Below are 14,834 nucleotides of genomic sequence, written 5' to 3'. Positions count from 1 at the left end.
TTTTGATAAGTGATCTATAATCTCTATTTTATACTCTTTACAATTTAATCTTAGCAATATCAATAATAATACTAATTATTTTACATGTCCACTTTATTCAAAAGTCTAAGATTCTTTTAAAGTTGTCATCTAGATGCTCATACAATAATACAAATTATATTCTTTTAGACATTTAGTGGATATTCTAATATTTTAATATGAATTTACTCATTTATGAGATATAATAAAATATTATTTTCAAATTTTAGATAAGTGATTGCAACATCTTCTATAAGTATTGATCAAAAGAGGATATCCTTTTCGACGTTGGCATATCTTAAGTCTTGCCATTATATTTTAAAAAATGAGGCTAGTTTAATAGTTAATGGTTATGAAGACAAAATATGATAAAAAAATTTATAATATTATAAAAGATTATTTCATAAGTTAAGCTTTCATATTATTGATTGATTGATATGCAATAAACAAATTATGTCATGTTAGCGATGCCAATTGATAAGATGTGCACAAAAATACTTCTAAGCATTTAGAGAGCAAGAAAATGACCTTCTTTCTTCTAATCTATCATTAGTAATCTTTCTTAATGATTGACATTAAGTATTATTTAAAGACTAAATACTAAGTTTAACCCTTATATTAAAGCATGTCATTATGCCATTAAGATCACTCTTCTTCCAAGTTAGGATATTTTTTCTATCCAAATCAAAAAGGTAAATATTTATGTGTTGCATCTTTTTTTTTATTCCATGGATACAACAAACAAATGCATTAACTCAACTAAAAAGCAACATTCCAAATTGCCCCTTCTCCTTCTCCATATGTGTTGTGAACATCTTTCATCCTCTCCACTGACTTGCATATCCCACTACATGACCAGTCCAATGATGCTACACAAATATTTTCAGCTTGCATCTTCCACTCGCAATCTATCATAGATAATGAGTATATATAAATACATATAAATTATAAGTATTAAATAGTTTTCCAATAAAAAATATAAATAAAATTGTGTTGCATACTTCAAACTGAATACTTTTTTTTAACTTCTACCAAAAAGTAATATTTTCTAACTCTGTAGTTGTTATATATGAAATTCAAATTTTTGATGAATAATTTAATGCCATATCTATACATGATTAGGTAATTAGGTAAATAGTCATCTTAAATATGCTAGTTTTATTTTTGATAATAAAGTGATAGATCTATCATTTTATTTCATAATTATAAATAAAATTGATAACAAATTAGTTTAGGATGCTAAACCTATATCAACAAGTATTTAAGTTAAAATACTAGACAAAAACTAGTCTCAATTAGATAAACAAGATGAACCTAAAAGTAAAATACAAATACAAATTTATCAATAGCTTTTAGCTATAATGGTTAAGTAAATTAAATAAATGTACAGTTAAGCTATATTGAACTAGTGTCTAAATTATAAAAGAAAATATTACTTTATATGCTATTACAATTAGGTATCCAATTAAGAGCTACAAACAAAGTTAATATCTATAATATAACTTTCCAAATTATAGTACATTATTTTTGTGAATGCATCATAATTATGTTTTCTTTTATTTCTTTTCTTTTTTTAATAGTCAACTTCTACATAGTCAAAGAAAAAGTTATAATTAAGCATAAAATTTAAAATATTTATTAGATATACCTGGAGGTGTTCCACAACACATCGTTCGATCATCAATATGCTCAACTTGTAGACCAATCAACCATGAGTCTAGAGATACATCTTCATTTGCATATCTATGCAATATTGGTCTGCAAAGTTTAAATTGATTAGTAACACATGCAAATATGAAACATCCTCTTTTATATGAATCTAAGTTTTACATAATTTGTCTTATAATTTGTTTCTATGCCTTCCTTTTCAATTACCAAATCAATTATACCATCCTTACAAATTAAATATTAAAAAAATATTTCCATTTAGACTTCTAAGATATGATCATTTTAATATGTTACCATATTTTTTCACTTTCATGGTATGTTAGGTTCTTAATACAAGTCTTTTGTAACGGTTTATTCAATTGACACTAAAATATATAAGTAGTTCAAATGCAAGAGGTTAAGACAAATAGAGTTTTAAATTAACAAATAACAAATGTGTATCAAATGAAGATGGATGTTAGTACTTTCACACGAAGATCTATGGGGATAGATTTGTCATCTATAGAATGTGCTAGGAAATAGCTTTTCATCTTATACTTAGTAGTTTTTTGGTTAGATAATGATCATCTTCAAAGCAATAGATTTTTTATGCTTAGGCTTGACCTTATCAACTATACTATATTAAGAAAGATTTCATGCAAGGTTGCTAGGGTGGAGAAGGGGTTATGATGATCAAAATTTTTATTGATGATTTTTGTATTCACAGATACTACATAAGCTATATCTTTAAATGATTGTTAATTCTATATTTCATCTATAATATATTTTATAATCTAATCATTCATTTTTATCAAATGGATTATAGCACTAGAAAAAAGCAATGTATTGTTTTGATAATAAGAACAATGGCATGTAAACCATTTATTCTATTTATTTTATGAGATGACTCTTTACTTTGTCATTTGTTTGCCTTTATAGTATTTTTAATAGTAACTTGAGGTTGAAAGTCTTTTTGAGAAAGGGGCAGACTTGTTTGAATTAACTATCATGTTTTGAGAAAGGACAAGATTGCTTGTAATAAATCAAGGTCATAAACATGATTGAATCAAATTAAATATGGCAAAGAATTACTGAAAGTCATCATCAACTGCAAATCATGAGTGTGGACTTCACAATAAGCGATGGTGTTGAACATCATTACAAGTCTGATACCAAAATCAAGCTATTCTTTTCATTGTGGCTAAGCTATTTAATTATGATTATTTTGAGTTTTGGAGCTAGAATATAATTTGAATAGTTCAGTCGAGATATAGAGTTGACTCCTATGATGAGAATCAATGCAAGCATGTATTTAGCCCTATTAGTTATGATGGAAAGACCTTGGATACATATAAAAGGTTAACTTCAGGCTATTCTTTTTTTGATAGGATCTTAAATCATTATAGATAGGATCAAAGTGTACCTAGCCCATAGGCATGTAGGCTTAAGGAACATTATGATATTTGTGATTATATTTAATTGGATTTGGATTTTTACATGTTAGGGCACCATGGCTTAACTTGGGGTAGTATGAATACATGTGATGGGGTCATATGGGAAAGGGAAAGTACATAGAGACTCATATGAGTGTATATTTAATCCTACCTTGATTGTCCACTATGAAAACCTTATGTACTTATATAGTGTATAGAAAGTCAAAATATAACTTTTGACTAATCCTTTTCGGTAAGATTAAGAGCCATTACAATACCTCCCTCTTCTCCAGAAAAAAAGAGAGGAAATTTTAGGCTCCGACAACTAATCTTTGTTACAATGTTTCATATTTTAAATAGACACAATTATTTGAGCAGGATGAACTATTTTGGGCTCATTGGTACTATCTTTATTTTCTATTTTTATTTTCAAAACTCAAGAAAAAAACTAATTAACTAGATTAAAAAGCATGTATGATGGTGGAAAAAATATATTGCTTCCAAAAACTAAAAATAAAAGCAAGTAATGATAGAAGATTAGTGCAAATGTCATCTCCAATATCAATCTCTATGTGATATTTCATTTCTTTGTAAGGAAATGAAATTGCAAAAATAACAACAATATTAAAGAATTTTTTAGTTTTTGGTTTTGATAGGAATTTGGAACTTATATAAAAGGTTTCATTTATTTAAATTATGATAGGAGCATTTGCTCAAAAAAAATTATGGTGTGGCCAACTAGAGTTCAGTTGCTCTGCAACAATCTTTGAAAAAGGAGTTTTATAAGATGTGGGTTCAAACTCTATGGTAAGGAACCTATTGTATTTCTTAAGAAGAAATTATAGAGTGAATATAAGTCTACCTAAGTGGGTGTTTACAACTGTCAAATAGTTTTGATTTTGAATGGCTTTTAATGGCTAGTCTCGAGTTATACTAATGAAGTCTGCAAAATAGGACTTGGTCTAAAAGAGTATACACTAGTTATAGGTTAAGATAGTGGATGGTGGTGATAGCTTGATAGGAATTTTTATATTTGAGTAGTGGTCATTGGGTAAACAGAACAAGTCTTAGGATTTGATCTTTTGTTTTCTCTATTTGTCGGTCAAGACTTGAAAGTCTAGAGGTCTTTAGGGCAATTTTGGAACGAGGATAAGGCAAGTTATACTTGTCTATCCTGGGAGAAGATCCAAATAAAGCATTTATCTTGCTCCAGCATCCATCCCCAAAAATTTGGTCAAAGTAAGTCTAGGATGGATCTATATAAAGGGGAGGCAAGCACTTTGGATTAAGCAAGGTAACATAGAAAAGATGAGAGAAAGTTAGTTTAAAAAATGGCCAAATTGTTCTTGGTTCTTTCTTCTTTGAATATACTAATTTATTATTATTTTTATTTTTTTGGTTATAAGTAGATATATTAATATGTTGATGTATAGTATGATATTATATAATTATAATATGATATATTATTAATGTTGATATTATATCAAGACATAACTATTAAGAGAATACCCTTATATCAACAATGTTATATTAATAGGAATATACTAATGCTATATTAGTTATCTTTCTTAAGTATTTTTAATATTATTTTAAATAATGTTCAAAAGGGAAATTGTCCACTTCAAAAAATATGGTTAAATAAAAATCTCTATTTTGATAATTAATATATTCTATCACTTTATTTATACATTATTTATTGTTTAAAATGATCTATATTGCAAATAAATGGAGGATAATGGGTATTACAAGGATAAATTTGACCATCATGGAATATTTTCACCATCTTGATATTTATCCTCAAGTTTTATCCAAAGCAATATTTATGTTCATCGAAAAGCATCTAAGGTTAAAGAATAACAACCATAATCATTACATAGGATAGCTACTGGAGAGCACTTAGGAACCTCTCTTTGGTTAGAATAGCTGTTGGAGGTGCTTAGGAACCTCTCTTTGGTCTTAATGGAAAAAGAAAATAAGAAAAGAAGCTGACCCCATAGCTTCAAGTGGGCTCGTTACTTGTGAGTATCAATTTTATTCTCTTTTAATCTATCATCCTTTTCAAATAGTTGTTGGGTGGATGTCTGACCAAGGCACCACCTCCAAGATCTTTTCAGTATCACACAATGCAGCAGAAAGAAAGAAAAAAAAATAAAAAAAAATAATCAAATACGTGGATCAGCCACAAAAGAACTGCCTCCATGGGTATGCAAACTTCACTATGAAAAAAAAAATTTACAAGAGGAGACCTCACCCTCAACCCTTATACACCCAATTCTCTCTCACCTGAAGTTTTCCTCACAAAAGCTCTCTCTCTGTTGGAGACCCCCCTGAACCCCTGAAGAGCCTGACGACCGCTGTCCAGGAGCCTCTTGCTCCTTCTCTCTCAGCACTCTCGCCTCTCTCTCTCTCTTCTCGGTTCGTACGGGCTTCGTACGGCGCAAATCCGAACCACTTGCTTCCTCTATTCGTCACAGGGGCTTTTTATAGACCTTAATCACAACTTAGATCATGATTAGGACTTCTTAATCAACCCAAATCACGTCCCAGACCGTCGGATCAAGACCGTGAGCCACCAGGGCCCTCCGATCGCGCTCCGATCTACGGAATAATGCCATGGACCGTGAGAAACGCATGGAAAACCCCACGCGGTCCACAGGCCCCGTCGTGGACCGCCCGGTCCACGGCGGACCGGGGCAAAGGGGCCAGCAGCCGCTGGGCCTGGGCCGGCCCGTGCGCGCGGGCCTGGGCCGCGACTGGGCCGCGCGCCCGGCTGGGCCGCACGCCCGCATGGGCCGTGCGCCCGCCTGGGCCGTGGGCCTGGGTCGCGGTCCCGCGGGCCGCCGCTGCGGCCGCGCCGCCGGTCGCCGGCGGTCCTCCACCGCCTCGAATGTCTCAAAAGCTCGTATCTCCTCCATCCGAGCTCCGTTTAGGTGATCTTGATCTCGTTGGACTCCATTTTTCACCGCGAACCTCGCTGTGGGCTCAATGTGGGCTGAATCTCGAGGTATCAAATCCTAACAATCTCCACCTCGACTCATATTCGACTCTTCCAAACTCCGAGAGCTTCTGGATCTCCTCGCCCCCATGCCCTGGGGCAATCGCCTGCTGATCATGGATGGGCAAACATGGGAGTCGAGCCAGGCTGCTCGATCCCATCTCCGTCGTATGCTGTGCTCCTCCTGACCTGAGACTGCTCGGGGCATCATCTTGCGCAATAGGAATCTCACCTTGCGACGTCGCCTCTCGTCCTCCCGAGTCTCCTGTCTCGTGCCCGATCCACCTCCTGGAGCTCCACCTCGCTCTGGGCTCCACCTGGCTCCCGAAGCTCCACCTACACTGGACTCCCTGCCAGGTAATAATGTCTCTGCTCCCCTTCTTCCCCTCCAGCACAATCCTATCGCCGCGTAGCACCCTCAGATTCCTCCACCAGCTACCATCCTGTAGCCTCTCGAATTCAGTCTGCTAAGTGAGATAAGATTTACCTGAAATCGGGTATGTATCGGACCTCCCCCAATCTCCTCACTGCACCGTCATGTGTCCTCAGCTGACCGTCTCAATGCCTCTGATCGCACAGCTCGATCCATCCGGTAGATATACAGTGCCCTCACTGTTCTCCAGGGAGTCAAACTGCTCCTCTCTGCAACATACATGATAGGGGCATGCAGAATCTAATATCCACTACTGGGAAGAAGTAGATACCTCATCAGATATCTCCAGGACATCTCCATCTAAATCACTGCCGGCCGTCGCTACAGCAGCCACCATCCGATTTTTCAGTTGAGGGCAATCTCTGGCTAGATGCCCTAACTCCTCACACCGGTAACACCTGGTTTTGCTCAAGTCCCTCCTGGACTTAGACCGCCCTCGTTGCAATCTCCTGTCACTCCGTCTACCTCCTTCTGCTCCTCCAGAAGCCATTAAAGCTGAGCTACCGCCACCTGAGCTCGAAGCTGGGTTCTCCCTCCTGAGAACCTCGTTCTGGAGTATCGCCGCGGTGACCTCGTCCATCTTAATAGTGCTCTTCCCCACTAAAAGAGCAATCACCAAGGACTCGTACGAAGGGGGAAGCGATGCTAGCAAAACTAGTGCACTGGTCTTCTCCTCAACATTCTCGCCAATGCTGAGAAGATCGGTGAGGATCTTCTGGAAGTGGCTTAGATGCTCCTGCACGCTCTGTCCCTCAGTCATCCGCAGTTGGTAAAACTACCTCCAGAGGAAAAGAGTGTTGGTGAGAGACTTCGCCATGTACAACTCCTCGAGCTTCGACCACAGCACCATCGGGGAAGTCTCGCTCAGCACATGGATCATCACCTCATCCGCTAGGTACATGCGAATGGTACTCACCACCTGCATCTGTAGCTGTTTTCAATCCCGCACCTCCATGGTGGTCGGCTTCTCATCGCACAAGAGAGGATCGATCAACCCCTGTTGGATGAGCACGTCCTTCATCCTTGCCTGCCACAAGGAGAAATTGCTCTTACCATCGAACTTGTTGATCTCCATCTTGATTGTTTCTGTCTTCTCCATCTTCAGTCTTGCTCACCACCACTGCAATCTACGTCCTTATACCGCCTTGCTCTGATCCCACTTGTTGGGTGGATGTCTGGTCAGGACACCACCTCCCAAGATCTTTTCAGTACCACGCGATGTAGCAGGAAGAAAGAAGAAACAAAACAAAAGAAAAATAATCAAAATACGTGGATCAGCCACAAAAGGGCTCGCCTCCACGGGGCATGCAAACTTCACTATGAAAAAGAAAATTTTACAAGAGGAGACCTCACTCTCAACCCTTGTACACCCAATTCTCTCTCATCTGAAGTTCCCCTCACAAAAGCTCTCTCTCTCTTGGAGACCCCCCTGAACCCCTGAAGAGCCTGGCGACCGCTGTCCAGGAGCCTCCTGCTCTTTCTCTCTCAGCACTCTCGCCTCTCTCTTCTTCTCGGGTTCGTACGGGCTTCGTACGGCGCAAATCCGAACCACTTGCTTCCTCTGTTTGTCACATGAGCTTTTTATAGACCTTAATCATGATTTAGATCATGATTAGGACTCCTTAATCAACCCAAATCACATCCCAGACCGTCGGATCAAGACCGGGAGTCACCTGGGCCCTCTGATCGCGCTTCGATCCACGGAATAGTACCGTGGACCGCGAGAAACGCATGGGAAACACCCATGTGGTCCATAGGCCCCGCCGTGGACTGCCCGGTCCACGGTGGACCGGGGCAAAGGGGCCAGCAGGCCGCTGGGCCTGGGCCGGCCCGCACGTGCGGGCCTGGGCCACGCCTGCGTGGGGGCCTGCGCGCAGACTGGGCCGCGCGGCCGGTTGGGCCGCGCGCCCGCTGGGCCGCAGGCCTGGGTCGCGCGTCCCGCATGGGCATGGGTCGCGCGTCCCGCACGCCGCTGCCGCCCCGCCGCCGGTCGCCGGCAGTCCTCCGCCACCTTGAATGTCGTGCCGACTTCAAAAGTTCGTATCTCCTCCATCCGAGCTCCGTTTCAGGTGATCTTGGTCTCGTTGGACTCCGTTTTTCGCCGCGAACCTCGCTGTGGACTCAATGTGGACTGAATCTCGAGGCGTCAAATCCTAACAATAGTTGCAGTTTTTTTATATCTAAAAAGAAAACATAGTTTCATCCTAAACTATTTGAAGGAGTGGAATGCTTATAGTACTTCAATTCATTAAAAATGATATTTGAGGTTGCCCAAATCCAAAATTACAATTAGAGGATCAATGCTTCCACCAATATATCTTGTTTTATCCAATACATTATATTTGGCAATTTTAAGAAATTGCTTATTTGAATCTAACAAGGATATTTCAGGTTGCTTGTTTACTTTGACATATCAAGTTAGTGGAGATAGCAAAACTGATATGCAGAAATATTAATGAGTTTTGCTTTAGTACAAATTCTTTACCGAAGCGAAACTCAATATTATTATCCTGCTTTTGTATATATATACTTTGGTCACAAGAAGAGAGGAAAAGTATGCGTACTCACGCGTTGATGGAGATATATGTAGCAAGATCTTTAGAGATGGCATAAATTTGACCAGTGGCATGTCTAAAGTATTTATTTCCCTCTTCTCCAAATTTCCAAAATTCTGGTTCATGGTATTTCACTCCTCTGCAAATAAAAGATTAGGAAAATCTTCTTACCACATATAATAAATGTATGTGTTTGTGTTGATGGATCCTATGTACTTACTTCTGTGAAAGGACTGGTCCAGATTTCATACAGCCAATGTAAATTCTTGGTTTAGCTCTATAATGAGTGAGTGTAGTTGCAAGCCTGCCTGCAATATTTGATGATGATTCAGAGAGATTGATAAAAAAAGAGGGGTTTATAGGACGCAAAGGTAAAGTGCTTGTTTATTAAGGAGGTCTACTTCAATGTGTGTGTGTGTGTATTCAGATTACTCTTAGTCCTCATTGTTTTTGCATTTGTACAAGCAAGTGCTTAGATTGGAAACTTTTTTTTTAAATTAACAAAAATTTCCAGGACTACATATTGTTTCTATAGCTTGTCCTTGATTATTGTTGTGCCAAGCTAAGTTTGACTTGGGTTTGGCCATCTAAATTCTTAGTAGGCTAGGCTGGTTCATGATCCTTACGTCTGACTATGGCTACATCAGGGTTTTCAAGTAATGGCTCAAAAAAGGCAAAAGGGCATCACGATATAAAAGGCTTACGCTAGGAAACTAGGGAGGGACAGATGTACACAGTTTTATTTTTATATGTGGAGAAGCTATTTTCTTTTTTTTTTTTTTGAGGTTCAAGGGAGGCACATAGGCATCCAGCATTTATTCAATTATCAAATATTTACAGAATGAAATGTGGGAAGAATAATTAAAAAACAGAGTGAAGTAGGAGTATAGAGAAGTAAAGGGGGTAGAGGAATAAACAAGAAAAAAGAAAGACCCACCATCAGCCACAATCTAGTGGCTTATACATAGACAAAAAAAAATATGAAGCTTCAAGCTTATGACGTTTAGGTCAATCTTAGAATTGTATGAAAGTCTATTCTTTAGCTTAGGACAGGTGACCTATATAATTCATCTAGTCTTACAACTATTTCACTTTGACACACCACACACACACACCACACACACACACACTATTACTAATAAAATAGGAAAATTTGGGAGTTCTAATCAACATCTTTGCTAGTCTATTCCATCTTTCTTACGTGTTTTTACATCTATCCTCTATTGGAGAACTCAACTGCCTTCTTTGCTAACGAATTTTGCACCAAAATAATACAAAAAAAAAAAGCAAGAACAATGAATGAAAATGCTTACCAAGATTAACATGCACATCATCATCAAACTTAACATAGAAATCAGCATCCCATAAGGATACCACCGTGGCGAAGTACACCCTTGTCTTGGATGAAAGCTCATGGTACCCTTCCACATGCTCAAGCCTTAGGAAGTCCTTAGTCTCTGCATCTTCTGCATCGATTGCATGATCGAGAACGCCTCCGCGTGTGGCACTGTGACCGATCACAAATCGTATAACGATCCCTTTCTCCTTCTCCAATCTCTCAAGTTTGGACCCTAAACAAAGGCTAATTACAAAGATTATTAGTGACTACCATGCTCCATTTTACTGATTGCACCATAAAAACATGGGCACTGTGAGGCTGGTATGGTGCAACTTCAGAGGGACCGATACTTTCTTAAATTATAGGAGACAATAAGGACCTCTAGGCATCCAAGTTTCTCTGATTGAGTCACGCCTCTTCTTGCTGCTAAATGCAGTGTTGATCCCAATCACTACAAATGCCTTTTGAAGTCCCTTATTAGACCCCATTGCAGCTCCTCCAGGTGTACCCTGGCCTCCGCCATTTTGGTTTGTTCGAGCTGCTGCCAGTTCCATCTCCAATGTAGAGATCGTTTTGTCCAAGGACCTAAAAATATTTACAGGAAATTGAAACGAGAAAGAGAAAAATCAGAGTGTCTGAATTGAAATAATCATGCCTGGAAACAAGGTGCATGTTTGAATGAACTCGTAACTATAAACTAAGAAGAGCTTAAACTCACTGAATTGCTTGATGAGTCTTGGAGACTTCTCCAATGATATCTCTTGTATTGCCCTCACCAAGCCTCTACAAATTTATTGGAGTGATGTAATTATGATAACCATGAATCTTTTACAGCAAAACGAATTACATTTGCAATGCATTAATGAACTACTAGAAAACTTACATGCTTATCTTCGCAATCATGTGTTGTGAGAGATTTTCGACTGTCGATTGATAGACGTACTTTGCTCTCGAGTCTCCAGTGGCAGGAACCCCATTCGATTGCTAAAGAGCAAGATCACAAAGAAGCTCGCCATGCAGAGTACGACTATGGCTTTCCCTGGCAATGGCCTCCCTCGTGGTTTCTTCTCAGACTGCAGCGGCCTTTCACTGGCTGTCTTCATGAATCCACGCATCAAAAACATTATGTCCAAATATTATGATCAAGAAATGAAGGCAAGGTGGAAGAGCATGGACTTGGTTGAGCCTTAGAGCAGCAACATGGCTTTAGAAAGGGATTTATAGCATCATGTCTAGGTCCATGGCTTCGATGTTGTGAGAAGCCTGAAAGGGATTGTTTGGGAGGTTGAATACTGTAATAGAAACTCTGCCAACATTAGAAATTACTAAAAATTCTGATGATTTTTGAGGAGGAACGAAAGAGGAATGAGAGTGCTAGCTAGGGTCGATCATCGATCCTTATTGCAACATTAAAAGAGTGAAAGCCTAGTTCAACCATCCCAATGCTGCAATCAGTTCAGTTTGCAAGGCGCTTCGTGTGAATTTGTCTCATGCTTTGTGCGTGAGATGTGGCGAGGAGGGGTGAGTTGAAAGGGACTTCCGCCGGGCCATTGGTTACCGGGTATGAATGATAAAAAAATCAGCAGTTTCGAAGGCTTACGATAAAAAGTCTGTTGGGTAGATGTCTCAGGACACCATCTCTCAAGATCTTTTCAGCACCATGTAATGCAGCAAAAGAAAGAAGAAACAAAATAAAAATAATTAAAATACGTGGATCAGTCACAAAAGGGCTCGTCTCTACGAGGCATGCAAACTTCACTATGAAAAAAAAATTTACAAGAGGAGATCTCACCCTTAACCCTCGTACACTCAATTTCTCTCCCACTAGGAGTTTTCCTCACAAAAACTCTCCCTCTTGGAAGATCTCCTGAACTCCTGAAGTGCCTGGCATCCGCTGTCCAAGAGCCCTGCTCCTTCTCTCTCAACGGCCTCATGCCTCTCTCTTTCTCTTCTCGGGTTCCATGCGGCGTCCTAAGCAAAAACTGAATCACCACCCTTTCCCTCTGTGCCTCATAGGCCTTTTTAAAGGCTAAAACTTGTATTAGATTAGGATTCTTAATCCTAAACGAACCCAAACACAACTAAAATAATCCAGATCAAGGCCCCAGACCGTCGGATCAAGACCGGGATGTCCCTGGGCCCTCCGATCGCATTCCGGTCTACGAAATAGTGCTGTGGACCACGAAAAATGTGTGGGAAATGCCCACGCGGTCCACAGGCCCAATCGTGGGCCGCCCGCCTGCTTGGGCTGTGCGCCTGGGTCGCTCGTCCCGTGCATTGGCCCCGCCTGGGCCGCGCGCCGCCGGCCGCCGGCCGCCGGTGGTCCTCTGTCGCCTCGAGTCTCGTGTCGACTTTAAAAGCTTGTATCTCCTCCATCTGAGCTCCGTTTGGGGCGATCTTGATCTCGTTGGACTCCGTTTTTCATCGTGAACCTCACTGTAGGCTCAATATGGGCTGAATCTTGAGATGTCAAATCCTAACAATCTCTATCTCGACTCGATATTCGGCCTCCTCCAAACTTCGAGAGCTTCTGGATCTCTTCGTCCCCATGCCCTAGGGCAATCGCCTGCTGATCATGGATGGGCAAACAGGGAGTCGAGCCAGGCTGCTCGATCCCATCTCCGTCGTATGCTGTGCTCCTCCTGACCTAAGATTGCTTGGGTATCATCTTGCGGTAATAGAATCTTACCTTGCGACGTCGCCTCTCGTCCTCTCGAGTCTTTTATCTCGTGCCCGATCCGCCTCCACCTGGAGCTCCACCTCACTCTGGTCTCTGCCTGGCTCCCGAAGCTCCACCTTGCACTGGGCTCCCCACCAGATAATAATGTCCTCTACTCCCTTCTTCCCCTCCAGTACAATCCTATCACTGCGTAGCACCCCAGGATTCCTCCACCAGCTACCGTCCTGTAGCCTCTCGAATCCAGTCTGCTAAGTGAGATAAGATTTCGTCTGAAATCGGTATGTATCGGATCTCCCCCATCTTCTCACTGCACCGTCATGTGTCCTCCAGTTGACCGTCCCAATGCCTCTGATCGTACAGCTCGATCTATCCGACAGATATACAGTCCCTCACTGTTCTCAAGGGAGTCAAATTGCTCCTCTCTGCAACATACATAATAGGGGCATGCAGAATCTAATATCCACTGTGGAAAGAAGTAGATACCTCATCAGATATCTCTAGGATATCTCCATCTGAATCGCTGTCAGCCGTCGCTATAGCAGCCACTGTCCGATTTTTGAGTTGAGGACAATCTCTAGCTAGATGCCCCAACTCTTCACATCGATAACACCTAATTTTGCTTAAGTCCCTCTAGACTTGGACCGCCCTCGTTGTGATCTTCTGTCGCTCTGTTTACTGCCTCCTGCTCCTTCAAAAGCCACCAAAGCTGAGCTACCGCCATCTGAGCTCGAAACCAGATTCTCCCTCCTGAGAACCTGTTCTGGAGTATCACTACGGTGACCTCATCCATCTTGATAGTGCTCTTCCCCACTAGAAGAGCAGTCACTAAGGACTCGTACGAAGGGAGAAGCGATGCCAGCAAAACCAGTGTCCTGGTCTTCTCCTCAACATTCTCACCAACGTTGAGGAGGTCGGTGAGGATCTTCTGGAAGTAGCTGAGATGCTCCTGCATGCTCTGTCCCTCAGTCATCCGCAGTTGATGAAACTGCCTCCAGAGAAAAATAGTATTGGTGAGAGACTTCGCCATGTACAATTCCTCGAGCTTCGACCACAGCACCATCGAAGAAGTCTCGCTCAGCACATAGATCACCATCTCATCCGTCAGGTATATACGGATGGTGCTCACTGCCTGCATCTATAGCCATTTCCAATCCCTCATCTCTATGGTGGTCGGCTTCTCATCGTACAAGAGAGCATCGATCAACCCCTGTTGGATGAGCATGTCCTTCACCTTTGCCTGCCATAAGGAGAAATTGCTCTTACCATCGAACTTGTTGATCTTCATCTTGATTGTTTCTGTCTTCTCCATCTTCAGTCTTGCTCACCACCGCTGCAATCTGCATCTTGTACCACTTATTCTGATACCACTTGTTGGGTGGATGTCTGGCCAGGACACCACCTCCCAAGATTTTTCAGTACCACCGATGCAGCAGGAAGAAAGAAAAACAAAACAAAAACAATCAAAATATGTGGATCAGCCAAAAAGGGCTCGCCTCCACAGGACATGCAAACTTCACTATGAAAAAAAAATTTTACAAGAGATCTTATCCTCAACCCTCGTATACCCAATTTCTCTCTCATTAGGAGTTTTCCTCACAAAAGCTCTCTCTCTTGGAAGACCCCTGAACCCCTAAGTGTCTGGCGTCTGTTGTCCAGGAGCCCTGCTCTTCTCTCTCAGTGGCTTCACGCCTCTCTCTTTCTCTTCTCGGGTTCCACATGCATCCTCAGCAAAAA

General features: G+C 40.8%; 1 protein-coding gene across 1 annotated transcript; it reads right to left on the bottom strand.

Moving 5' to 3' along the window:
• Positions 1 to 777: 777 nt before the first annotated feature.
• Positions 778 to 11,523, bottom strand: LOC105049784 (probable beta-1,3-galactosyltransferase 8). Its single transcript, XM_073262232.1, is given in 9 exon segments — positions 778 to 926; positions 1,667 to 1,776; positions 9,095 to 9,220; positions 9,302 to 9,389; positions 10,395 to 10,652; positions 10,800 to 11,005; positions 11,139 to 11,203; positions 11,304 to 11,337; positions 11,339 to 11,523. Coding segments are annotated over 9 exon segments (1,221 nt in total).
• Between the last annotated feature and the right edge of the window lie 3,311 nt (positions 11,524 to 14,834).

This window comes from Elaeis guineensis, chromosome 8 (genome assembly GCF_000442705.2).
Source record: "Elaeis guineensis isolate ETL-2024a chromosome 8, EG11, whole genome shotgun sequence".
Lineage (NCBI taxonomy): Eukaryota > Viridiplantae > Streptophyta > Magnoliopsida > Arecales > Arecaceae > Elaeis > Elaeis guineensis.
Note: the sequence above shows the minus strand (reverse complement) of the source record. Positions and strands in the feature narration are given on the sequence as shown.